This window comes from Eucyclogobius newberryi, unplaced genomic scaffold, assembly GCF_026437365.1.
Source record: "Eucyclogobius newberryi isolate DKJ021-1_F unplaced genomic scaffold, fEucNew1.0.hap1 SCAF_2, whole genome shotgun sequence".
NCBI classification, from domain to species: Eukaryota; Metazoa; Chordata; class Actinopteri; order Gobiiformes; family Gobiidae; genus Eucyclogobius; species Eucyclogobius newberryi.
Genome location: NW_027315834.1, coordinates 18,422,842 through 18,443,545, shown reverse-complemented (window position 1 = coordinate 18,443,545; position 20,704 = coordinate 18,422,842). Strand labels below are relative to the sequence as shown.

General features: G+C 40.3%; 2 protein-coding genes across 3 annotated transcripts; one reads left to right on the top strand and one right to left on the bottom strand.

Annotated features, from left to right (window-relative positions):
* The first annotated feature begins 55 nt into the window (after nucleotides 1–55).
* lta4h (leukotriene A4 hydrolase) lies at nucleotides 56–5,385 on the top strand. Its single transcript, XM_072453982.1, is given in 19 exon segments — nucleotides 56–303; nucleotides 948–1,078; nucleotides 1,161–1,281; nucleotides 1,992–2,060; nucleotides 2,133–2,237; nucleotides 2,314–2,366; nucleotides 2,440–2,512; nucleotides 2,598–2,738; nucleotides 2,956–2,979; nucleotides 3,064–3,134; nucleotides 3,206–3,317; nucleotides 3,387–3,531; nucleotides 3,616–3,719; nucleotides 3,809–3,879; nucleotides 3,989–4,043; nucleotides 4,116–4,211; nucleotides 4,285–4,367; nucleotides 4,433–4,541; nucleotides 4,962–5,385. Coding segments are annotated over 19 exon segments (1,833 nt in total). The 5' UTR covers nucleotides 56–153; the 3' UTR covers nucleotides 5,082–5,385.
* On the bottom strand, nucleotides 5,155–19,612 carry mical3b (microtubule associated monooxygenase, calponin and LIM domain containing 3b). Of its 2 annotated transcripts, XM_072453980.1 has the most exons (32): nucleotides 18,958–19,011; nucleotides 17,852–18,199; nucleotides 17,552–17,759; nucleotides 17,356–17,472; nucleotides 17,177–17,278; nucleotides 16,946–17,101; nucleotides 16,761–16,861; nucleotides 16,225–16,482; nucleotides 16,033–16,148; nucleotides 15,200–15,326; nucleotides 13,823–13,916; nucleotides 13,535–13,682; nucleotides 13,208–13,401; nucleotides 13,027–13,127; nucleotides 12,693–12,905; nucleotides 12,502–12,600; nucleotides 12,372–12,437; nucleotides 9,506–9,674; nucleotides 8,997–9,094; nucleotides 8,829–8,907; nucleotides 8,481–8,694; nucleotides 8,137–8,342; nucleotides 7,299–7,922; nucleotides 7,139–7,224; nucleotides 6,993–7,064; nucleotides 6,855–6,905; nucleotides 6,538–6,783; nucleotides 6,370–6,463; nucleotides 6,240–6,287; nucleotides 6,022–6,121; nucleotides 5,874–5,947; nucleotides 5,155–5,770 (listed from the first exon to the last, which is right to left on the bottom strand). In XM_072453980.1, the coding sequence occupies exons 2-32, from the start codon at nucleotides 18,113–18,115 to the stop codon at nucleotides 5,586–5,588; spliced, it is 4,710 nt and encodes a 1,569-aa protein (XP_072310081.1). In that variant the 5' UTR covers nucleotides 18,116–18,199; nucleotides 18,958–19,011; the 3' UTR covers nucleotides 5,155–5,585. The 2 variants fall into 2 exon arrangements, with proteins under 2 accessions (XP_072310081.1, XP_072310082.1); XM_072453981.1 differs by lacking the exons at nucleotides 5,155–5,770; nucleotides 5,874–5,947; nucleotides 6,022–6,121; ... (7 more) ...; nucleotides 8,137–8,342; nucleotides 18,958–19,011 and adding an exon at nucleotides 19,565–19,612 and having other exon boundaries at nucleotides 8,505–8,747.
* Nucleotides 19,613–20,704: the final 1,092 nt, after the last annotated feature.

Genomic DNA, 20,704 nt, shown 5'->3' with positions numbered 1-20,704 from the left:
CTTTATCTTGAAAATGCCGGTGACGGAAGCTCGTAGTGCATGTTCCGGTTGCGGCTGCCGTCAAACAGGAACGCAGCGGCCGATTGTGCGGATTGTGCTCTGAAGCGTCTGCAGTCTCAGGTCCTCTGTGCAGTTTAGAGTCCTACAGCGATCATGTCTGCGGATCCTTGCTCCTTCTCGTCCCTCAACAGCTGTGTCACCAAACACCTGAACCTGTGTCTGACTGTGGATTTCCCCAAACGTGCGCTCAAAGGCCGGGCGACGCTCACCGTGGAGGCTCTGGAGGACCGCTTCTGCGCGCTGGTATCCACCGTTCCGCTACTTTCTCCACTTTACACTTTAAATGCATTGAATTCATCATTTGAATTTTTCTCATGCTTAAATGTAGACAAACGTTGCTTTAGATATAAGCAGAAACAAACGTAAATGGAAAGTTTTGTTATGACAGTGTAATACATTTATAAGGTTGAACAACCTGTTTATTGGAATTTAATTCCTATCTTGCTGGTGTTGTTTTTGGCGAAACGGGATGGCTCTTTGTGGGAACTTGGACTTTGATTTAAGGTGTGTTGTCTGTGCGAGTAAAACAGGTGATTTCTTCAATAACAGAAAATACAAAGCCTACACTTTACTTTGTATCAGTGTAATTAGATGTTTCAATGTAGTGTGTGTGTATATATATATATATATATATATATATATATATATATATATATATATATATATATATTTAAAACAAAGTTTTTTCAATTTTACTTCAATGAGAGACTTCAAGTAGTTCAACACATGCATTTTATTAGATTGAGTTGTTTTGCTTCATGGATTCCTTTGTGTGACTTTAACTTTTTATCGGCATTACTGATCCGTTGAACAGACGTTATAAATTGTGCTGCTTCAGCTTTTTGTTGTCCTTGTCCTTAATAAATGTGTTGTTTTATCGGCTTCAGACTTTGGACACGAGAGACCTGAAGATTGTCTCAGTGAGTGCAAACGGTCAGGATGCCAGCTTCACCCTGGGGTCCAAACACAGCTTCAAGGGAGCGCCGCTGGAAATTAAGCTGCCTTTTGATATTTCAAGGTTTAGTTCAACACGATTTGGTTATGGATTCATCAGTGTTTTAATCTATTGGATAACTGCATTTCTTTTCTTCCTAACCCAGGGGGCAGCATGTTTTAGTGGAAGTGACTTATGAGACATCTCCTTCTGCTACTGCTCTACAATGGCTCACACCTGAACAGACCGCTGGCAAGAAGCATCCATACCTATTTAGCCAGTGTCAGGTAACGTTTTTCACATCTGAGCAACAGTTTGTGTCACTTACGGTTTGTTTCAAAAGTTTTGTACATCAGAGGCTCTTGCTACAACAGTTTGACATAAACCACAGTCTTACAAATAAATGTAGTTCTTCCTCTTTTCGTTGTAATGTTTTGTTGGGTAATTTTTGCAAGTACATATTTAGTAATGACCGTGGCATTCAGCAATCCTAATATCAAGAAAAGTCATCCATCAAGTTCACATTCTATTTGAATCAATTTATCCAAGACTTCTATTAAATTTAATAAAATTAGATAAGATAAACTATATTTGTCCCACAGTGGGGAAAGTCCAGTGCTGCAACACAGATTAGGCACAGAAACACAGATTAGAAACAGAAGTGGAATAATAAAAAAACGTCTGCAGTGTCGTGAGTTCAAATCCCGACAATTTACTGCATGTCCTCCCTTCTCTCTCATCCCCCATTTCACACTCCTCTCCTGTCTAATAAAGCAAGAAAATATTAAAAAAATAAAAATAAAATCTGTATAAATAAATTTAAACCTAATATAAATGTAAAATGGAAATACAAATTACACCCTCTTATTTACAGTAAGTGGCTGTTGTATGGACAAAAAATATTGCACCTCATTCTGTTTTCTCTACGTGTTAATGGTTTTACCCTCTGTATCCTGCCCTTGTTTGGTTTGAAGCTTAACAGGTTGGTCTTTTTTAGGCGCATCACTGCAGGAGCATGGTGCCTTGTCAGGACAGTCCCTCGGTCAAACACACTTACTATGCCCAGGTAAAATCTCTGTTCTCTGTTACTCATTTATTAGTCTTCAGCCTGAGTGACTCTGATGTTATTCCCACGCAGGTGTCTGTCCCAAAGGATCTGGTAGCGGTGATGAGTGCTGTCCGCGATGGGCATGAGATGGATCCTCAGGACAGTGAGCGCATTATCTACCGCTTCAGACAGCCAGTCAGTGTTTAGTGCTCTGCCATTTAAATCTACCACGTCTATACGAATCCATTTCAAAGTTTGACCTTCTCTGCAGGTGCCCATGCCGTCATACCTTATAGCCATAGTAGTGGGAGCGCTTGAAAGCAGGTAATTCATCAAAATCTGTTGGGCCATTAAGTGGCTGTTGTCAGAAATCTAAGTTTCTTTAATTGTTTGACAGAGAAATTGGACCAAGATCTAGAGTTTGGTCTGAGAGAGAGTTTGTGGATCAAGCTGCATCTGAGTTTTCCGAGGTAACACAAATGAACAGCCATAAAACACACAAAACATGCTTATTTGCCTGTGGCTCCATAAAGCACTTCTTTTGTTCAATCACAGACAGAAAAGATGCTGCAGACCGCAGAACAACTGGCCGGCCCCTATGTTTGGGGTCAGTATGACATCCTGGTTCTGCCGCCTTCTTTCCCCTATGGAGGCATGGAGAACCCCTGTCTGACCTTTGCAACACCAACTCTTCTGGTAAGACTTTTAGGGATACTGTTATTATCTATTATGGTATAGACTATTTCATGTTTCAGTAAAATGTCCTGTTTGTATGGTTTGAAAACAACCATTTATTAGCGTTATTTAAGTTAAGCAAAGGATAATGTTTTAACTTGTTCCCACATTGCGCTAATAATAATTTGTGGGCTGTTAAACATAAAAATGAGGCTCTGTCTGTTTTTTCTTTTAACAGGCAGGAGACAAATCATTGTCCAATGTAAGCATTTATTTATTTAAATTTTACTTCTAATACTACATGTTTTGCATTTTCAGTGTGAATCTGTATTCTTGTTTGCATCAGGTAATTGCCCATGAAATCTCTCACAGTTGGACTGGAAATTTGGTGACCAATAAGACCTGGGAACATTTCTGGTGAATACTGCTTTAAGATGTTAACTTACGTTGAAGTGAACCCAGTGGTGGTGTAAGCTTTTCTTCACCAGGTTGAACGAGGGCCACACTGTGTACCTGGAGAGGATGATTGGTCGGTGTATGGAAAGTGAGCAGTTTAGACAATTTAAGGCTATGGGAGGCTGGAAAGATCTGCAGGACTCTGTGAGGACCTAAACAAACAAATGCATTCATAGCAGCAAACCTTCAAACTCAAATGTGTGTTGCAATTAGGTCAACACTTTTGGTGCCAACAGCCCTCTGACTAACTTGGTACCCAGCCTTCAGGACGTGGATCCCGATGATGCCTTCTCCTCTGTCCCCTATGAGAAGGGCTTTGCTCTGTTGTATCATCTGGAGGAGCTGATGGGAGGGCCAGGTATTGGACAATCTCAGGCCTCTTGACAGTGTGTTTACTCAGCATCCTGAAAGTATCAGTCTTCTGGGGGTTGTTTCTCTGCAGAGGTGTTCATGGAGTTTGTGAAGTCATATATCCAGATGTTTGCCTACAGCAGTGTCACCACTGATCAGTGGAAGAGTTACCTGTTCACTTACTTTAAAGATAAGGTAAATACTGTCAAATTGTTTACATCACATGCTGTATGCTGCATAATCAACACAATTAATAGATATAAAAAGTTGTCCTTTGTCCTCAGGTGGACATTCTGAACAAAGTGGACTGGAACGCCTAGATGTATACACCAGGAATGCCGCCTGTGATGCCTCAGTGCGTCTGTCATAATTACATTGCATTAAAGGCGTTTGTATGGAACAAATGGCTGTCAGAAACATAACTGAACATGTACTTAAACGGTTTCATATTTGTTAATTTTCAGATATGACACCACTCTGGCTGATGCTTGCATTGTCTTAAGTCAGAGATGGATTAAGGTAACATCTGTAGTGCAGAAGAATTACCGGTAAATTCACTTTCTATTGGTTTAAATGCTTAGTCTTTTTCAGGCCAAAGAACAAGACTTGAAGGGTTTCAAAGAGTCAGATGTAACAACTTTGTCATCTCACCAGCTTATTGAGTTCCTGTCCCTTTTGCTTCAAGAGGTAAACACACATTATCTATCCTGCTTTAGCCTGTGTCATATGTAATGTTTTTTTTTTCTTGTCCTCAATTTAGGATCCTTTACCTCTGACTTATGTAAAGAAGATGCAGGAGCTTTACAAACTCGACAGTTATATGAACTCTGAAATTCGCTTCCGGTGAGAGGCGAAAGAACATTTTGGAATAATATGAAATCTGTATAACTTAATTGGTATCTTTCCAGGTGGCTGCGCTTATGTGTGCGCTCAAAATTGGAGGAAATGGTTCCAGTGGCTCTGAAGATGGCAACAGATCAGGGCAGGCTCAAGTTTACACGACCACTCTTTAGGCAAGTCGTGTACTGCTATTTACTGGATTAAAGATAATAAGTATTTTGAGACACACAACTTAGGTTATACCTAAGGACAATAACAATTATATCTCAAAACCATATGAAATGTATGGTATTGTAAGTAATATCAAAGGGTTGTAAAATGTTAATAATACATTAATACATTGAGAATTTTCTTACAAAAGTCGCAAGGAGTCGGGAGTGAATGTGAAGGAGATTCAAATGTAAAGTTGCCAGTTTGCTGGCAGGAACCATTATCAACGTGTCTTTTGTAATTACTTCTATACTTTCTGGTGTTGCACAAGATACTGTTGGCAATGTCCAGTTGGCACATACATTGCAACAGCCTTGTTATTTCTGTTGTGATGTTGTTATGTTTCTGCGGGGTTCTGTCTAAAGAAATTTATTTGTTTGTAGGGAGGTATACACCTTTGAGAAGTATCGTGAAGAAGCCGTGCGGGTGTTCCTGGCCCATCGTGCAGCCATGCACCCGGTCACTGCTGGACTGGTGGCCAAGGCCCTGAATGTAGAGCAGAGCTAGAGCACTGGTCTGTGAACACCACATATAATACATTTACATATTTTATAAAAAATAAAACATTCTTACTGTAATGTTTGATTCTTGAACCATGTTTTTATCTCATGGTTGGTATTGAATAAATCAGAAACCTGCTGTCAAACATTTCTAACAGCTCGTCTTGTGTTGATGTACATTTTAAACTATGTTTACAGTGAGTTAGGTGTGGCATAAGGCATAGATTAGTAATGACAATCCACACCTGACTGGTTGGCACAGTTATTAGACAAACATTTTTGAATACATTGAACATATAACACCCTAAAGTTCAGAAGCACTAAAAAGGCCACAGTGCTCCTGCAGCTTATGAGCCCAAAACATATTTTACACAAACACAACCAACAGATCTGAGGTGGACTGAAAACTTGATAAATGCATGTAAAGACTTGATACATGCCTTGATAACGTGACTAACATTTCAGACAAAGGCCAAGTTTATACAGTATAGCACATTGTATATTGATGCAGCTAGTCCCAGTTAAGACCTAGGCCTTTGGAGAGCATCACGGTCTCAAGATCCTGCTCTTCCTGACTCTCCTGCAGCCGCTGCTCCTCCAGCAGAGACACCAGTGAGTCTCTCTGCTCAACCACCTCCAGCATCTCCTCCAAAATCAGCCGCTCTTCTTCAAGCTCTGGTGCTCCCTTCAGGTGGTCTACACACAGGAAATTAGGTTCCATTTATAAATTCAGATTATTTTACATGGATAATCTTGAGTTTTACAACTTGTTTCACATTAATAAAGTGTTTGGACTGACCATCAACAGCCATCCTTTCTCTCAGTTCTTGTTGTAATCTGCTCTGTCGGTCCTCCAGCTCTAACTCCCGGGCGCTAACATTGAGTAGAACCACCACACATAAAACACACGGAAAAACATAAAACACAGACAGTTTGAGACTACTCACAATATCATTAGTTCAGACTCGTAGTGCACTAAAGCATTTTTCTGTTGAACCAACTGGAACCACTGTTGCATGAGCGCTGGATTCTCCAGTTTACCTAAACCTAAAACACACAGAATGTACAGACATGACATGAACAGGAGATCCTAAATATGAACAGCATCGTCACAAAACGTTTTCAGGTATCTGATTAAAAGTTTGCAATAATAATCTAAACCCACCACCAAGGTAAAGATCAGAGTCTTGGTCACCAGATTCTCCCCAGTAATCTGAAAGGCATAAATATAGGTGTTCTTATTTCTAGTAGTACATAGTCTATAATATATGTCTTCTCGTGTTGTGCATCTTTACCTGCTTCTCCTCTTAGAGCTTTCTCTACTGCCACTCCTCTAGCCTCCAGCAGTCTCTGCTTCTCTTCCAACTGCTGCAACTGTCTCTGAATTACCTACACATTACAACACAGTAAGGCTAGTCCCATAAAGTACAGTTGTAAAATTTAGATTGAGGAAGAGGATTTACTTGGGCTTTGTGAAGTCTCTTAAGCTGTTCCTGTTTTGCCTGTTTTCGAGCAGCTCTTTGCACCCGTCGAGTGATCTTAGCATCCAGGTCTTCATCGTTGGGATCAGTTTTCTTTTGGAAGAGGGTTTCCTTCACACTTAAGCTGGATGGCTCATGGGGCTGAACAAGAACTCCCACCACTTCTGTCAGGCAAGAAGACCCCCCATCTGAATCTTGAATTGAATGTTTGTCTTTTAGAGACGTTTTCTGAAAAAGAGGACATAAATGTGTTTTTATCACAACAGAACAAACAGAAAATGAAATGTTTTACCATTTACCTGAATGCCATATGAACTTTTAAAAGCCAGCGCATGAGGAACATAAGCAGGCTGAAATGACAACAAATAATCTCTAAATAAAACTTGAACTAACAAGTACCATATTCCAGGTACTGCGTTTAAGATGTTGAATCATACCTGAGCGCTTCCCTCCTCTTTTAATGTGACTCTTTGTATTTCAGATGTAAGATCAAAAAGCTCCAGCTGCAACTAAAATGTAATGTTTGTTAAATTCAAAAATAGATGTGCCTTTGAGTAAAGTTTAACCAATTTAATAAATTTACATTCTTTCTTGGCATTAATGAACACCTCTTAAGCAGAGTGGATGTTTCAAGCTCAGATTCTTCTGACAAAGTGGCACGTCTATTATCTAAGCAAGAAGGAATCCTTGATATTAACTAGCAGTTCAGTTGCATAATGCAATACAAAAATGACATATGTCACCTGTAAGTCGTCTCTGATTAACTGGATCCATTGTCTGCCTTTCTCCTCTGGGAAACGAAGCTCTGCTCTTCCATTTTTTTATCTTCACATTTCCAGATGAAGTTGCTCTGAGGAAGACCCGGGCTACACTTCCGTCTGACTGTCCCATCACAGGAGTGTCCTTCAGACCTTTTAACTGGAGCAGCAGCGACTCCCCCACAGCCTGCATCGGGTGGAGGTTCTGGGCTCCCACTCTGGACTTCTGCCTCTCTTCAGTTGATTCTGTTTTTTCCTGTGCAGATTCCAACTTCTCCTGCACAAGCAATGGCCTTTTTGGGGGAATTTCAGGACTGATGTCATCAAAGGAGCCATGACTCTGTAGCTCTCCCAAATATGAGAGACTCTGCACTGACTCCATAGAATTGGCAGGATGTAAGCTCATTGGAGACATTATATGTGACTTTATAACATGACTTGTGTTTGTGTCACTTTCTCTGTACTCGAGAGAGCAACTAGAGGAGGAGCCAGCAGTGGTAACAAAGGAGGCAGTGGATGGGGTGTGCATAAATGCCTCACTCTGGGAGTCGGACGTAGCAAGTGAAATAGACATTTTGTCTTCTTTCATCAAAGGGTTGCTCTGAGAGGCTTGACAAATGGCGATAGATAGATTAGTGGCAGAAAAACACAAACGGATGACTGTTTCACATAGAACAGTATAAAATATTGCACTAGAGAGAGACAAACACATGAGTCAACCAGAAAGCGCTTGAGATCAGCTTGTTACATATTTCAGTTTGTGAAAGTGCTCAGTCATCCAGGAAAAAACAGTAAACATTTTTTGGATCTGCAGAGGACTTACTGTCAGTGAACTCCACTTCAGTGCTGTCATCATTTTCATCTTCATCCACCTCTCCCTCTTCCTCCTCATCACATTCAAGCTCTGCTGCCTCTGATTTGTCTCTCAGATAAGCCTGAAGCTGTAAGGTATCTCTCCGTGAAGACATGACTTCAAAAGTGCAACCCTGGCTTTTCCCACCAGACTTCTCATCCGTATCTGAATCAGAACTATAACACACAATCTCTGTCACCACTAACATGCACTTATGAGCATACCAATCAGTGATAACATACTGCTTAAAATCCACATACAAACTATGATTTTGTTTTTCTTGTTTTCCATACTTGTTCTGGACTTATACTGACCTAGACTGTGACTTCAGTCTGCTCTTGCTGGCGTGAGTCTCCACTCTCAGGTTAAACTCATTAAGCGTCTCCTCAGACACCTCCTGTGGCTCCTCTGCGTCTTCCAGCAGCTTAGTCTCAACATTAGTGGAGCAGCGGCGACAGTTCTCCAGCTCGATCCGCTCTGGCGTGGCTGTCTGCTTCTTGTTGAGAGCTGCCTCCATCAGAGAAGCCACTGTAGACACACACACGCACACACACAGAGACACACACAGAAACACAGACACACTAAAGCCACATTGATCCCGTTTAAGGCAGCGAACAGTGTGCACATGGACAGCTGAAAGGAATACCCAGAACTAAGCTCACCTGATGAACGACGGCGCTCTGCCGCGTTAGAGATTAAAGAGTCAGTCGAGGAGCCAGTGAAAGGTGGGATCAAGGAAACCTGGAAATATCAAAAGTATCATTAAACTGATTCAATTCAAGGACACAAAAAGCTAATCATAGAACTCTAATCTACAACTACAAACTTACTATAGATGTGCGGTGAGAGGTGTCTGAAGGCAGTCGCCTCTTTCTTGCAGTTGTGGCTTGTGATCCTAAGTTAAAATGCTCTGGACAGAAAAATCTCCCTAAAAGACAGCAAAAGTCAAAAGTAAAACTCAGCACCAGAAGCCAAGATAATAGTAATTCACTGTGATCATGACCAGTTTTTAAAATATCTGCCGCCTCAGCCTTAAACTGATCTCATGATATTTTTATGGTCCTGTGATTGGCTTAGTGGTTTCACAATAAATAAAAGACTGGGGAATGATCTGGGGCAGAAGAATACAATCAACACTTTGTCACAGAATGCAGAGGTCCGCAGGGACAACCGTCGAATAGAGAACATTTAAAGATCAGATGACAGTTTAGATGTTTATCTTTGCTTGTGGTTATAGGCAATGGTTGTATATCAGTGTCAAAGGTTGTTCGTGCCACTCAGAAAGAAATGCTTTGTGTTATGTGAAATGACAATCAGGCAGACTCCTGTACGTACTGACCGCTGGGCCTGTCGTAGGTGTAGGTTGTGATTCTCAGAGTGCAGTCACAGTAATCACACAGTAAACAGCTGCGGTGGAAGAACAGGCCCTCTGCACTCATCCGCTCCATCACATAGACATGCTCCTTACAGAAGAAACATGTATCACTGCTGCCTGCTGAGCCTGCAGCCTGAAGAAGACAAGAGACCAGAACTCAAATCAATGCAATATCCTTGACACGTTGTATTCAGTGATACTCTTGATTGGGTTTTATATTTATAATGTATATGATGGGTCAGAAAACAGATTTCACTCAAATATGTTTAATATGTTGAAATTTTACTACCTGGTTGGGCATGAGCTGCAGTTGTGACATACGTAATACGGGGTAATTCCACCTAGCAACAACATGGTAACCAAGGTCCAAAGTGTGTCTAATTTATATAATTATGATTTGATTAATGCAAATATGACACATTTATTTTGTTTAAACTGCCTAAAAATGCTTTACTTAAATTGAATCTGATTTATATGGATGGATTTATGTTCTGTACAATGTGTCATCCACTTATCCAAAGAGGGTTCTCCCATATTTTTATCATTATCAATTAGTTTAGTCAGTTAGTCCCCGTGGTAAATGTTTATCTCAGTTTTACATCACTCAAGTGGCAGTTGGTGAAGAAAAATTCCATGAAGTACAGCTAAGTTCTCAAACAGAATCCCTCCGTCTATGTCATCTAAAAGCAACAGTTCAACAAAAAAGCAGACAATTTACACACAATGGACACATTTTGAAAGATCAAATAACCATTTAACAAAAATTATTCCATGGAATGGAATACGATGAGTCTTTGTTATTGCCTGGTTTCTTATTATTTTTACTATTACTTTTTTTTTCAAAATCAAATTTGTCCTAGGTTTTTTGTCTGAACGAGCTCAAAACAACACTTTTTGCATCTAAAGACATTGAAATGTAATAAATATTCAAATAAATGTTGATATTCCTTACGGTCTCCTCATAGCACGCCCTCAAAAAAGGCTTAATTTCCTGTTTTTTCAAGGACAAGTCACGCCTAATGGAAATGATCTACGGAGCTCATAGTTCACTCACTAATGCGTTTTTATGATCTGATTGGAAATAATTAATACCATGTAACAAATTTACTCTATAGCGCCCCCTACCCATTGTGTGAAAAACTCAACATTGTCTGATTTGTTTGAAACTCATGGGTTATATTCTCCTCGAGACGCCATGAAAAAAAGTGCATTGCAGATATTGTGTATTTTCACAATTGGCCAGTAGAGGCGCAATGAATGCCTTCACTTCCTCTTCCTCTTTTATTTAGATGGGACATTTCCTCTCGTGCCGTGGTCTTAGCATTAGCGTTATCATCAACATTAGCGGCGGGTCTCTGTTGTTGTTGTTGTTGTTGTTGTTTTATGGCAGTCGACAGCATTACCGCCAGACTTTATTCCCCAGACTTTGTCGTAGTCCTAAAAGTTGTTCTTCCAGTGCTTTGACCTCCAGTGCTTAACAAAGCCCAAGAGGTCATGAGATGCCTTTGTCATTGTATCCTATAGAAGTTCTCTGTTGCTAGAGGTACAGGGAGGAGGGGGTCTAAGAAATAAAGTCTAAAGAATAAAGTCTAAAGAATAAGAGAATAAAGAATAAAGTCTAAAGGATAAGATAATGCAGTGTCGGGGCAATCGCGATCAAAACACGGTCCCGCGGGAAGGCGGGCGCGCCATCATCGCCGCTACCGTGGCTTTAATTATGTATTGTTATTTGTCAAATCCTTTTATTATTAATTTGGATTTTGTTCTCAGTATGGTTGCTAGGTAACAGTGGAATTGCCTCTACCTCACATCTACTGCTCATGTCCAACCAGGAAGTAACATTTAAACTTCACCAACATTTTTACTGGGGAAAAAAGGCTAACATTTGAGTAAAAACAAAAATATAATCAGGTTATGTATGTTTTAGGGAAATGTGGAGTGTGCACTTTAACATATATAAGATATTCCTTTATTGTCCACACATGGGGAAATTTCATTGACAGGCTATATAACAGGCTATATATATATAACAGGCTATATATGACGAGTTGGCCACTTTCCAGGGTGTACCCCGCCTAAGGCCCGAAGTCACTGGGATAGGTCCAGTCACCCGCGACCCCGAAAGGGAACAAGTGGTAGAAAATGGATGGATGGACAGGCTATATATGCATATTTTAGAAATTGTAAAATAACTGTTCTCCAATAAACTGCCCTAACTGACTCGTGTCATGTTATATGCATATATGTATATATTTGTTAAGGTATTGGCCTATATCTGTGTTGATCCACTTCAATCAAGCTCTTAAGTATTTTTAAATGTCATGTGCATTAAGATGTAAATATGTAAGTCAATGTGATGCATAATGTCAGCATATAGTTTACATAGAACACTGCATGTTTGTTTCCCAAAATTAAATTGATATTATTTTCATTCAAAATAGAAAGCTGAAGGCAGTTTAGGACCAGTAACTGTTACGCTTCATGTGACTGAAGCTGAAAGCTGTTATTCAGCTATAGTTTTATCACATGTCAGCAGACCCTTCAGGAGTAAAGTCTGTTCAGCCTCTGGAGCTAAAGGATGAGGGCAGGCAGAGTCCAGAGCAATCAAACACGAAGCATAAAGACAAAAACAACTCTCTACCACTACATCATGTTAATGATACACTATGTAACTTGTCTTGTTGGCCTGCCACCTGCTTATCTCCATGGTGATTGTATTACTTTACTTTACTCTGGTATCAGAGGATCTGCTGCACTAACTAAAGCGAGCATGGAGCAGTAAAGAAGAACCCCTGCACAACACAACTAATATTGAACATGCACAACACACCTGCTGTAACTTGATTCTCTCTTTGAAACGGAAACTCATCATTTCTTGTTGCTGTGTTCGCCTTTTCTGCAGGAGAAGAACAATAGTTAACACAGTAAGAATGTCTTTGGTGTTGTACTTCCCATCATACCAGTCTCCATGCAGGCAGCGCAGTAGTGGCATCAGAAATGGGCTGACTGTCTAAAACAGAAGGGGACAATACCTCCCCCTGCTGGACATCAATAGGACCCTGGACATTGATTGATTAAAATACTGATTATTTTGAATTCAATAATCAAAGTACATACACTGTGGGGTGAACAATATAAGGATGAACCTTACTTGTTGCTGTAAGCTCACAGTTGTTGATCCCTTGGTAGAGGTGCATCCCTGGTTGGCTTGAAGCTTGCTGGCCATAAATCGCACCTTGGTCTTATACTGGTCACACTGCTGAACACTTGCATTTGGCTCAGAAAAAGTGAGTTCCCAAATATCTGCCTCAACAACTCTTTGTTGACTTTCCCTTCTTCTTTTAGTAAGATCCTCCTTTTTCTCCTTTACAGAAAATATATTTGTATAACTAAAAACAATTGTTTACACTCATGTATATATATATTTTGGTACAACAAAATTGGTGATGTAACTTGAAAGAAAAAAACAAATCCAAGGTCCTTACAGTTGGGTTTCTCTTTCGGGATTGACTGTATCCTAGTCTACTCAAGAGGGAAACCGGAGTAATGAGAGCTCCTCGCAATTCAGCAAACTGAGAAAGAGAGCCTGGCAAACAAAGACATGAAGTCAACACAAAGAGGTATTAACGTATAGCCACAAAGTTAGATGCAAATAACTTGTCTCACCTGCTGGGGACGTGTTACAGAGCAGCTGATAGAACTGACTCAAATACATCACCATGGACAGAGAGTCTGGTTCTCCGACAGACAACATCTCGTCCACAGTCATCAGAGGTGAGATACCAAACTCTCGCTCAGCCACATCAAACGCAAGCCGTATGTTTTTTTCATCTTCAGATATACTTAAAGACTGATAATCTCTACAAAGAAAGTAACACAAAGGGGCTTTACATGTTCAGTCATGCTTCATTGGCAATCATTCAGTTGATGTATTCAAATATCATTATTTTTTGCACCGACTTAAACAGTAAATAAGCAGCAAGAATTACTGACATTAGTTTAGGACAGTAGCTGTGAATAAGAGCACACAACGCAAGGCCATTCTTCCAGGAAGTGGAGAGGTCATGAATTGTAACTCCACAGTAACCTCGAGTCCGCTCCTGGCACCATGAGAGCAGCTTATTGGAGTGAGAGAAAGACCCTGAGAACAGAAATGAGATACAGTTTACTCAGAGACGTGTGTATGAATGATAACAGGGTTGAATGTAGTACAGTTATCGTTATAGCCAAACCAATGATTAATCCAAAGTGACAGTGATGCTCAGTGAACTGCCAACGTACCTTGTCTGACAAATTGCCGAGACGTGATTCTGCTAGTGTCACAGATGTGTGTGCTGTGCTCCGCCTCATGCCCAGTGTTGACCAGATGTCTCACCTGAAAATACAAACAGCTCTTTTCTAGATTGTGCTATTCCCTGCAGTGGCCAGTAATGGAACCTGCGTGAATTCAGCCTGGAAGACCTAACTCCACCCATCTACGTCACCTACTACGTCAAGGCCACCTGCTCCCCAGCTCAACCAACGCACCCAGTCCGGCCTGTCCGTCTGTGAGAGTTCAGATCTCTCCTTCACCGCAGAACTCCTCCAGGTTTCTACTTTTTCCCAAGAAGGGTTTTGTAGTTTTTCCTGGCCGAGAAGGAGGGTCTAAGGACAGGGGATTCTCGGGACATCGCCCCTCGCACCTGCTCCCCATCTTCAGCGCACCCAAGTTACTCCTCCCCGTGGCATGTCGCACCTCTGCTCCCAATCAGCGCACAGCCGGTCCGATATTAACCCTCACTCAGTTGGCTCGGCTGCTTCAGACCGTACTGCGACCCACCACCTCCCCTCCTCCTCCTCTGCATCCCTCTCATCCTAATCATCTATCCTCTCACCATATCTACCACCACCAGTCTCCAGGCCCTGGGGGGAGATATCTAATACAAATAGATTATGGAGTGCCCATGATCGCAATGTCTTCCGCCGGGGTCTGAGCGCCAAATAACCCATGTAATAAAGCTTGCTAAACAGTCCTTTCTGTGTCGTCTGAGTCTCTCCAGGGTGAATTTCCATAATGATAATGATGATAATACAATGCTGTTTCCAAAAGTTACTTTACAATTATGTATGTGCATTATTAATTCACTTTATATTATGTTATGTTAAACAACTGTTGTGGCCACAGCTGCCCCCAGGTTAGACTGATGGATGTGAGGCTGCCAATCTGTGCCATCCACCACTAATCACTCACACACACACCACATTCATACTTGCCTAAAGACACAAAAACAGTTTGCACTAAGCGTCACTGCTGCCCCCAGCGGTCTCCCATCCAAATCAATCAAATCAATCAAATGTATTTATAAAGCACATTCAAAAATGGCCAGAGCTTACCAAAGTGCAGACAGCAATACATATAGGTGACAACATATGCAAGACAACATACAAACAATTGTAAAATCTCACTCTATTTGGAGTCAAACACCAAAGACAGGTATTTAAAGTGATTGTGCAGTTCTGATGTGCAAAGACAACATGGGCCCTACAACAGAAAAGGCCCTGTCTCCTCTGGTCTTAAGCCTGGTTTAAGTACCAACTCAGCCCAACTCTACTTAGTGTTTGAGGTCAGACAAGATCGGGCATTGACAATGTGTTTTTGTGTCATTTAGGAGTGTGTACCTGTGCAGGCGTGATGAGTTGAGTGTTGACGTTGGCGTATCGTGTAGTCGGGTTCAAAGTGTGGAGACTGAAGTTTTTCTGCATGTTTTCTGGAGTTGTCTGAGGCAAGACACGATATAAACTTTCTCTGTAAAACAAATACAGCTAAAGTAAAGCCAGAAGGTGTATGATGATAAGTAATACAGGTAGATGAACCACTCAAAATCTAGTCTTGATTACATATTAAACATTCATGCAGTAGGTATAGATGCAAAAGGTCTGCGAAAAAATGTGTTTCTGTAACTGTGATTACTACCTTCTTCATTAAAATACTGAAATATTTATTAGGGTTGGACGACACATTTCACCAAAACGTAGGGAATGCCATTATATTTAAGATCATACTGAACATTTAGCCTATTTTTCCCCAGGTTGACCATGAAGTTTATAATTGTACTTCCTGGTTCGACATGAGCAGCAGATGTGACATAATTAGGTAATTCCACTGTCGCCTAGCAACCATACTGTAAACAAGGGCCAAAATCCATAGAAATTAAACAGTTATGGTTTGACAAATAATAATACCACCTTTATTTTGTGAAATGATCGTTTAAACTGCCAATTGTGTCAGTTGCATATAAAATTGTCTCTGTATTTCCAACAAAATGATGCATATTGATGACATAGACAGTTGGATTCTGTTGTTGAAATTAGTTCTACTTCCTGTATTTTTCAACTTTTATTTTTTTTTTAATTTGCCACAAGAACTATCCCACCAAACTAAATAATAAATAAAACATTGGAACCTGTCATTTGCACAAAGTAACTGTAGGTTAAGGTGGGGATATATTAACCTCATGGCCAGGACATCCAGAAGAGCACCCCCTTTGGCCCAGCTGCGAATCATCCATGCTGTGTCCAGGCCAGCAAGGAAACCTCGAGCTATACCTGTACCCATGGGCCAAAAAGGCTAAGGGGAAAAAGAGGAACAATATTAATCTAACTATTTAAAGTATACCTCAATAGACTGTGTTTTTCTGTCTCACCTCCAGTAAGCTGTCCCCAACCAAAGTGACCAGTAGTTGGTGACCGTGGCGCTGGTAAAACATGGCAGCGTGCTCGGAGGCGTACATACAGGTAAAGTCAAACATGGCGACGTCCGGCTGGCCGTAGTGGTTCATGGCAAAGTCCATGGACGGCAGCTGGTGATTGGTGGAGAATTCGGCAGCTTCACGGGCATATACCTGCAAAGCATTCTGGTCCACGTTGTCAGGAGAAAGAAGGAGCTCTGTGTCCATGAAGTCCTGACAAACAGAGAGAGAACGTGTGTCTTAAAGAAAGTGATACGTAAAGTACACATCTTATATTGTTTTTCAAGCCGATGTAAATGTCAAATTGTTTGATTATATGTTATTGTTATTAGTGTTTTGATGCCAAACCTGAAAATTGCCGCAGAATACATTTTTGGTATTTGATTAAAAATGGTCCTTAAAAACAATGATTGAAAATGTATACATCAAAATGTCTTGTAATCTACTACTATGTTCTTCTGTGGGTACGGCTGCTTTTAATAGGCTGTTACCTGCAGAATGACACGTTTCTCCAGGAGACTCTGTTTTTTAGCCGTCATTACAAAGTAGTGTGTGTCGTCTTTGTAGTAAACAATATTCTCCAGGTCAATTCCTGTAACATTGGGACATCATATACAATGGAGTAAGACAAAAGCATACATGCAAGCAAATACGTGGACAACTATGAAAGACAAACCGGTTTCTTCTCGCAATTCTTGAAAGAAACGTTGGTTGAAAATAAAGGCCACGCCACTAATCTCCTCCACCTTTGCCTCAGCAGTAGTGTTTCTATTTTTAAAGTTGGCAGTGATGGCAATTGCAAGTTTCCCTCTGAATTCTTTCCGTTTAAAACCTGATTAGACATAAAATACAATTGAATAAAATGTTGAAAACATGAGCAAAACAGGAAGAAAATGATTCAATGGACCTGGCAAAGTGTTTCTTCGTCCATCTGCCCCAACGATGACATCAAATTCAAGCTGACTGACAGGGTGAGCTTTGGGGTAAATCTCTAACCTCCATCCTAACTCTGTAACAAGAGCATTGGACCAGTTGGTTATTTCATTTTTCAGTCTGGGTCAAAAACTAAACGTCTGGTCTTTTTACTTTGTTGTTGTTGATTTGTGGGGGGTTCAATCAAGCTTTTGAACTCTACATTGACATGGACCTCCACCCCCAGCAGCAGCGCCACCTTCAGGAGGATGAGCTGCAATTGACGGATACCTGCAAAAACAACAAGTCCCAGGAAATGCTACATGTTTAAGAGATGTGTCGAGAGATTTCCTGTGTGTGTCAGACTCACTGATGTGGTCAATGGCGCCAGCACAAAACTTTCCATAGAACTTCTTCGCCCCAAGTCCTCGGAGATCATGAATAGTAAACGGCCACAGGTGAAGTACGTTGTTTCTGGAAAATGAGTCCCTTTTCTCCAAGACAACCACTCGAGCTCCCATAAAGCTCAGCTCCACAGCTGTCCTCAGACCACAAGGTCCGGCCCCGATGACAACGCACTGCACAGAAGACACAAACTTTAACTATCAAACTAATACTTATCAAGTACTGTTTTGTTCTTAGTGTAAATAGAGAAGTAATATAAACATACAGTGACATTGCTGCAGGCTCGGCCCTTCTGGTATTCGCGAAGAGCTGCCCTGCGGTCCAGTTTAGACCAAAGAGCATTGGCCCTCCAGTAGCTGAGGCGTTGTTTGATTGTGGGGTACAATGGTCGTGGGGCAGCCTGCACATCCAGCTGAAGATGCTCACAGAGACTGCTGAAGGAGCGCAGAGTCGCTCTGCATGTGGGCGCTGATACAAACTGATCAAATAACTCCTGAGCATGGCTTTCAGGATCCAACTCTTCTCCCATGACAGTCCCTCGCAAAGGGGGTGTGCCACTGCCTACCACTGAGGGTCCCGAGAGGATCCAGGATGCTCTGTGACATTAAAGGGACTGGGAACATGAAGCAAACAGCTTTAACCTTCTAGGACGTGGCGTCCACATACGCGTACAACACATTCTGAAGTCATTATTCTGCTACTTAGTGGTGACAAATGTTTTCTTTAGCAAGTTAGAGTGTTCTGAATGTTTTCCCACTTTGGTAACGGCATATGCGTTCCTGCACCTGTTAGCAGCAATACAAATCAGCCACATTATTCCAAGAGGAACAGTTGTTGGTTTTTCTCATATTGTTTTTAAACGTTTGCTGTGTTCAGGCGCTAAATAAATAGTTTTTGTGACTCATCATTCAATTGTGACTTTATTGTGTTCTATCAAAATGATTAAAACATAGAACAAATGTCCTCATATGTGCATATTTTTTCTAAACTACTTAAAAAATGTAATAATAAATTAATGAAATAATAAAAGCATGCCATGCAAGGGTTTGGGTCGTAGAGGGCTATATAAGGTAGAACACTGGTAAACACTGAAAGTACAGATTAATATTAACATGGTGTAAACACACCAACAATGCTTAAAAAAAGGATGGATTGTTTGTGTTACTTTGGTAACGCTACAATACCTTGCCCGTATTAATAAACAAGCTTAAGGATTTACATGAAAAAGACACGCCTCAGACCCATGAGCCAATAAAGATTAAGTTGTTTATATGGAGAGAAACCTAAAGGATTAGGTACAAATGTCGCCCTGTGAATAAGCTTCATCACCCTAGGTTTTCAATGCATGGTTATAAAACAACCACAACAAACCTGTAGGCAGTTTGATTCCATGAGCAAAACAGAAACAGTTGTAGTATGAACAACATAGTCTCTTTGTGGCAGACACATTCTCATCTGTAAAGAGAAATAGACAAGTTATAAAAGGGAGCTGCTTTTGTGTAAAACACAAAGGCAGAATAGACCCATCTGTACCAAGCACAGAGTCACACACTACCCACGCATGTTGGGTTTCTGTGCTATGTGGGGACATTATATTCACTTGCATTTATCTGCTGGAGAATGAACCTAATCCAAACCATACTACTTGCTTAACATAAACCCTAACTTTGCCCTAAATTGGAGCAAATTTTTGGGCCACCCCATGCAAACACACCAACAGAATAGTTACAATAGTTGACCATATAAATGCATGTTAATTATATGGCAATTTGTTTGGAATTTAATTTAATAAAAATGCACTTTAGGGCAAGACAAACACACATTCCCTTAGATTTACCACTCCAGGCTACATTCAGCAAAATAAAAAAATAAATAGGTTCACTGTGTCAACTTTAAACTAATCCAAAGAGCTACTTTGCATAGAAGCTAAAACTAACACATGGTTATTTAGTATATGTTTTGATAAAAAATGACTTACACTTTCTCAGAGAAGTGTTGCGTGTGGGGTCTGCCTCATTTTGAGCTGTTTAAATCCACTGTAATCAGTCACAGGGCTGAGGTCAGTAGGCGGGGTCAAAAACAACAGTCTCCGCCCACAACAGACCGTAATCTCATGTACAAGTGTCTGATGTAATGAGCGTTACACTTGAAGCTTTTAACACCCAAAAAAAGTTCTGAATTAAAATTAAAAAAAAAATACAACATTTTATAAGAAAACACCAAGCAGGGCACAATATCACAAAGTAAATACACAGGACAAGAATTTGATAATCCATAAAGGAGGCAGTTAAAATTTAGGCTATTAATACTTTTGACAATTTTGGGAGATAAAGGTCCAGAATAAGCAGGATATATAAACCTAGAAAGACTGTTGATTGTAGTTAATAACTTTCAACCAAAAACTGAAAGATCTCTTTGTAACCATTAAAAAAAGATGTTCAGTTGTCCACATTGTTCACAATATTTAGTTTATCATGGAAAGATTTTTCTCTGGTCACAAAAATGCCTAAATATTTGACTTCCTTTTTTTTTAAACTGTTAATGTTGCATATTGATTGCAGAGGGTAGTCCTTAAATGCAAATAATTCACATTTATTGACGTTTAATCATAGTCCAAAGGCCTTTGAGAAGTCATTCATAATTTGCAATTATCAACTGTCTGTCCATCACATCAATTACAGCTAAACCACAGTTTTAATTAGCATAGATAATACCACTGGAACCACTGGAACCATTATGAACAACAACGGAGAGCTTCTTTGGCTTGGACATTAACAACTTTCATTATTGAATCTTTTAGTTCCATGTCCACAGCTGGAGAAATTACCTGGTAAACTCCAATGCAAATTTTCATTGATCGTGGTAATAAAGTAGCAAAACATGTTAAAACAAGTTTAAAGTTGTTTATTTGAATGGTTTGTTGTGTTATTGGACCAATTGATAATTGAAATAATCATGCAACTCCCCTCTTATCCCTCGTCCTCGTGACTCTTGTGTCTTTAGTGTGTAATAAGTGAGGAAAATTGCTTATTTATTTGTTATCAATTTGTAATGACTTTTTTACTAAACACATTTTCTAATCTCTGATCTCTTATTAGCTATTGAATAAAAAAAAGGA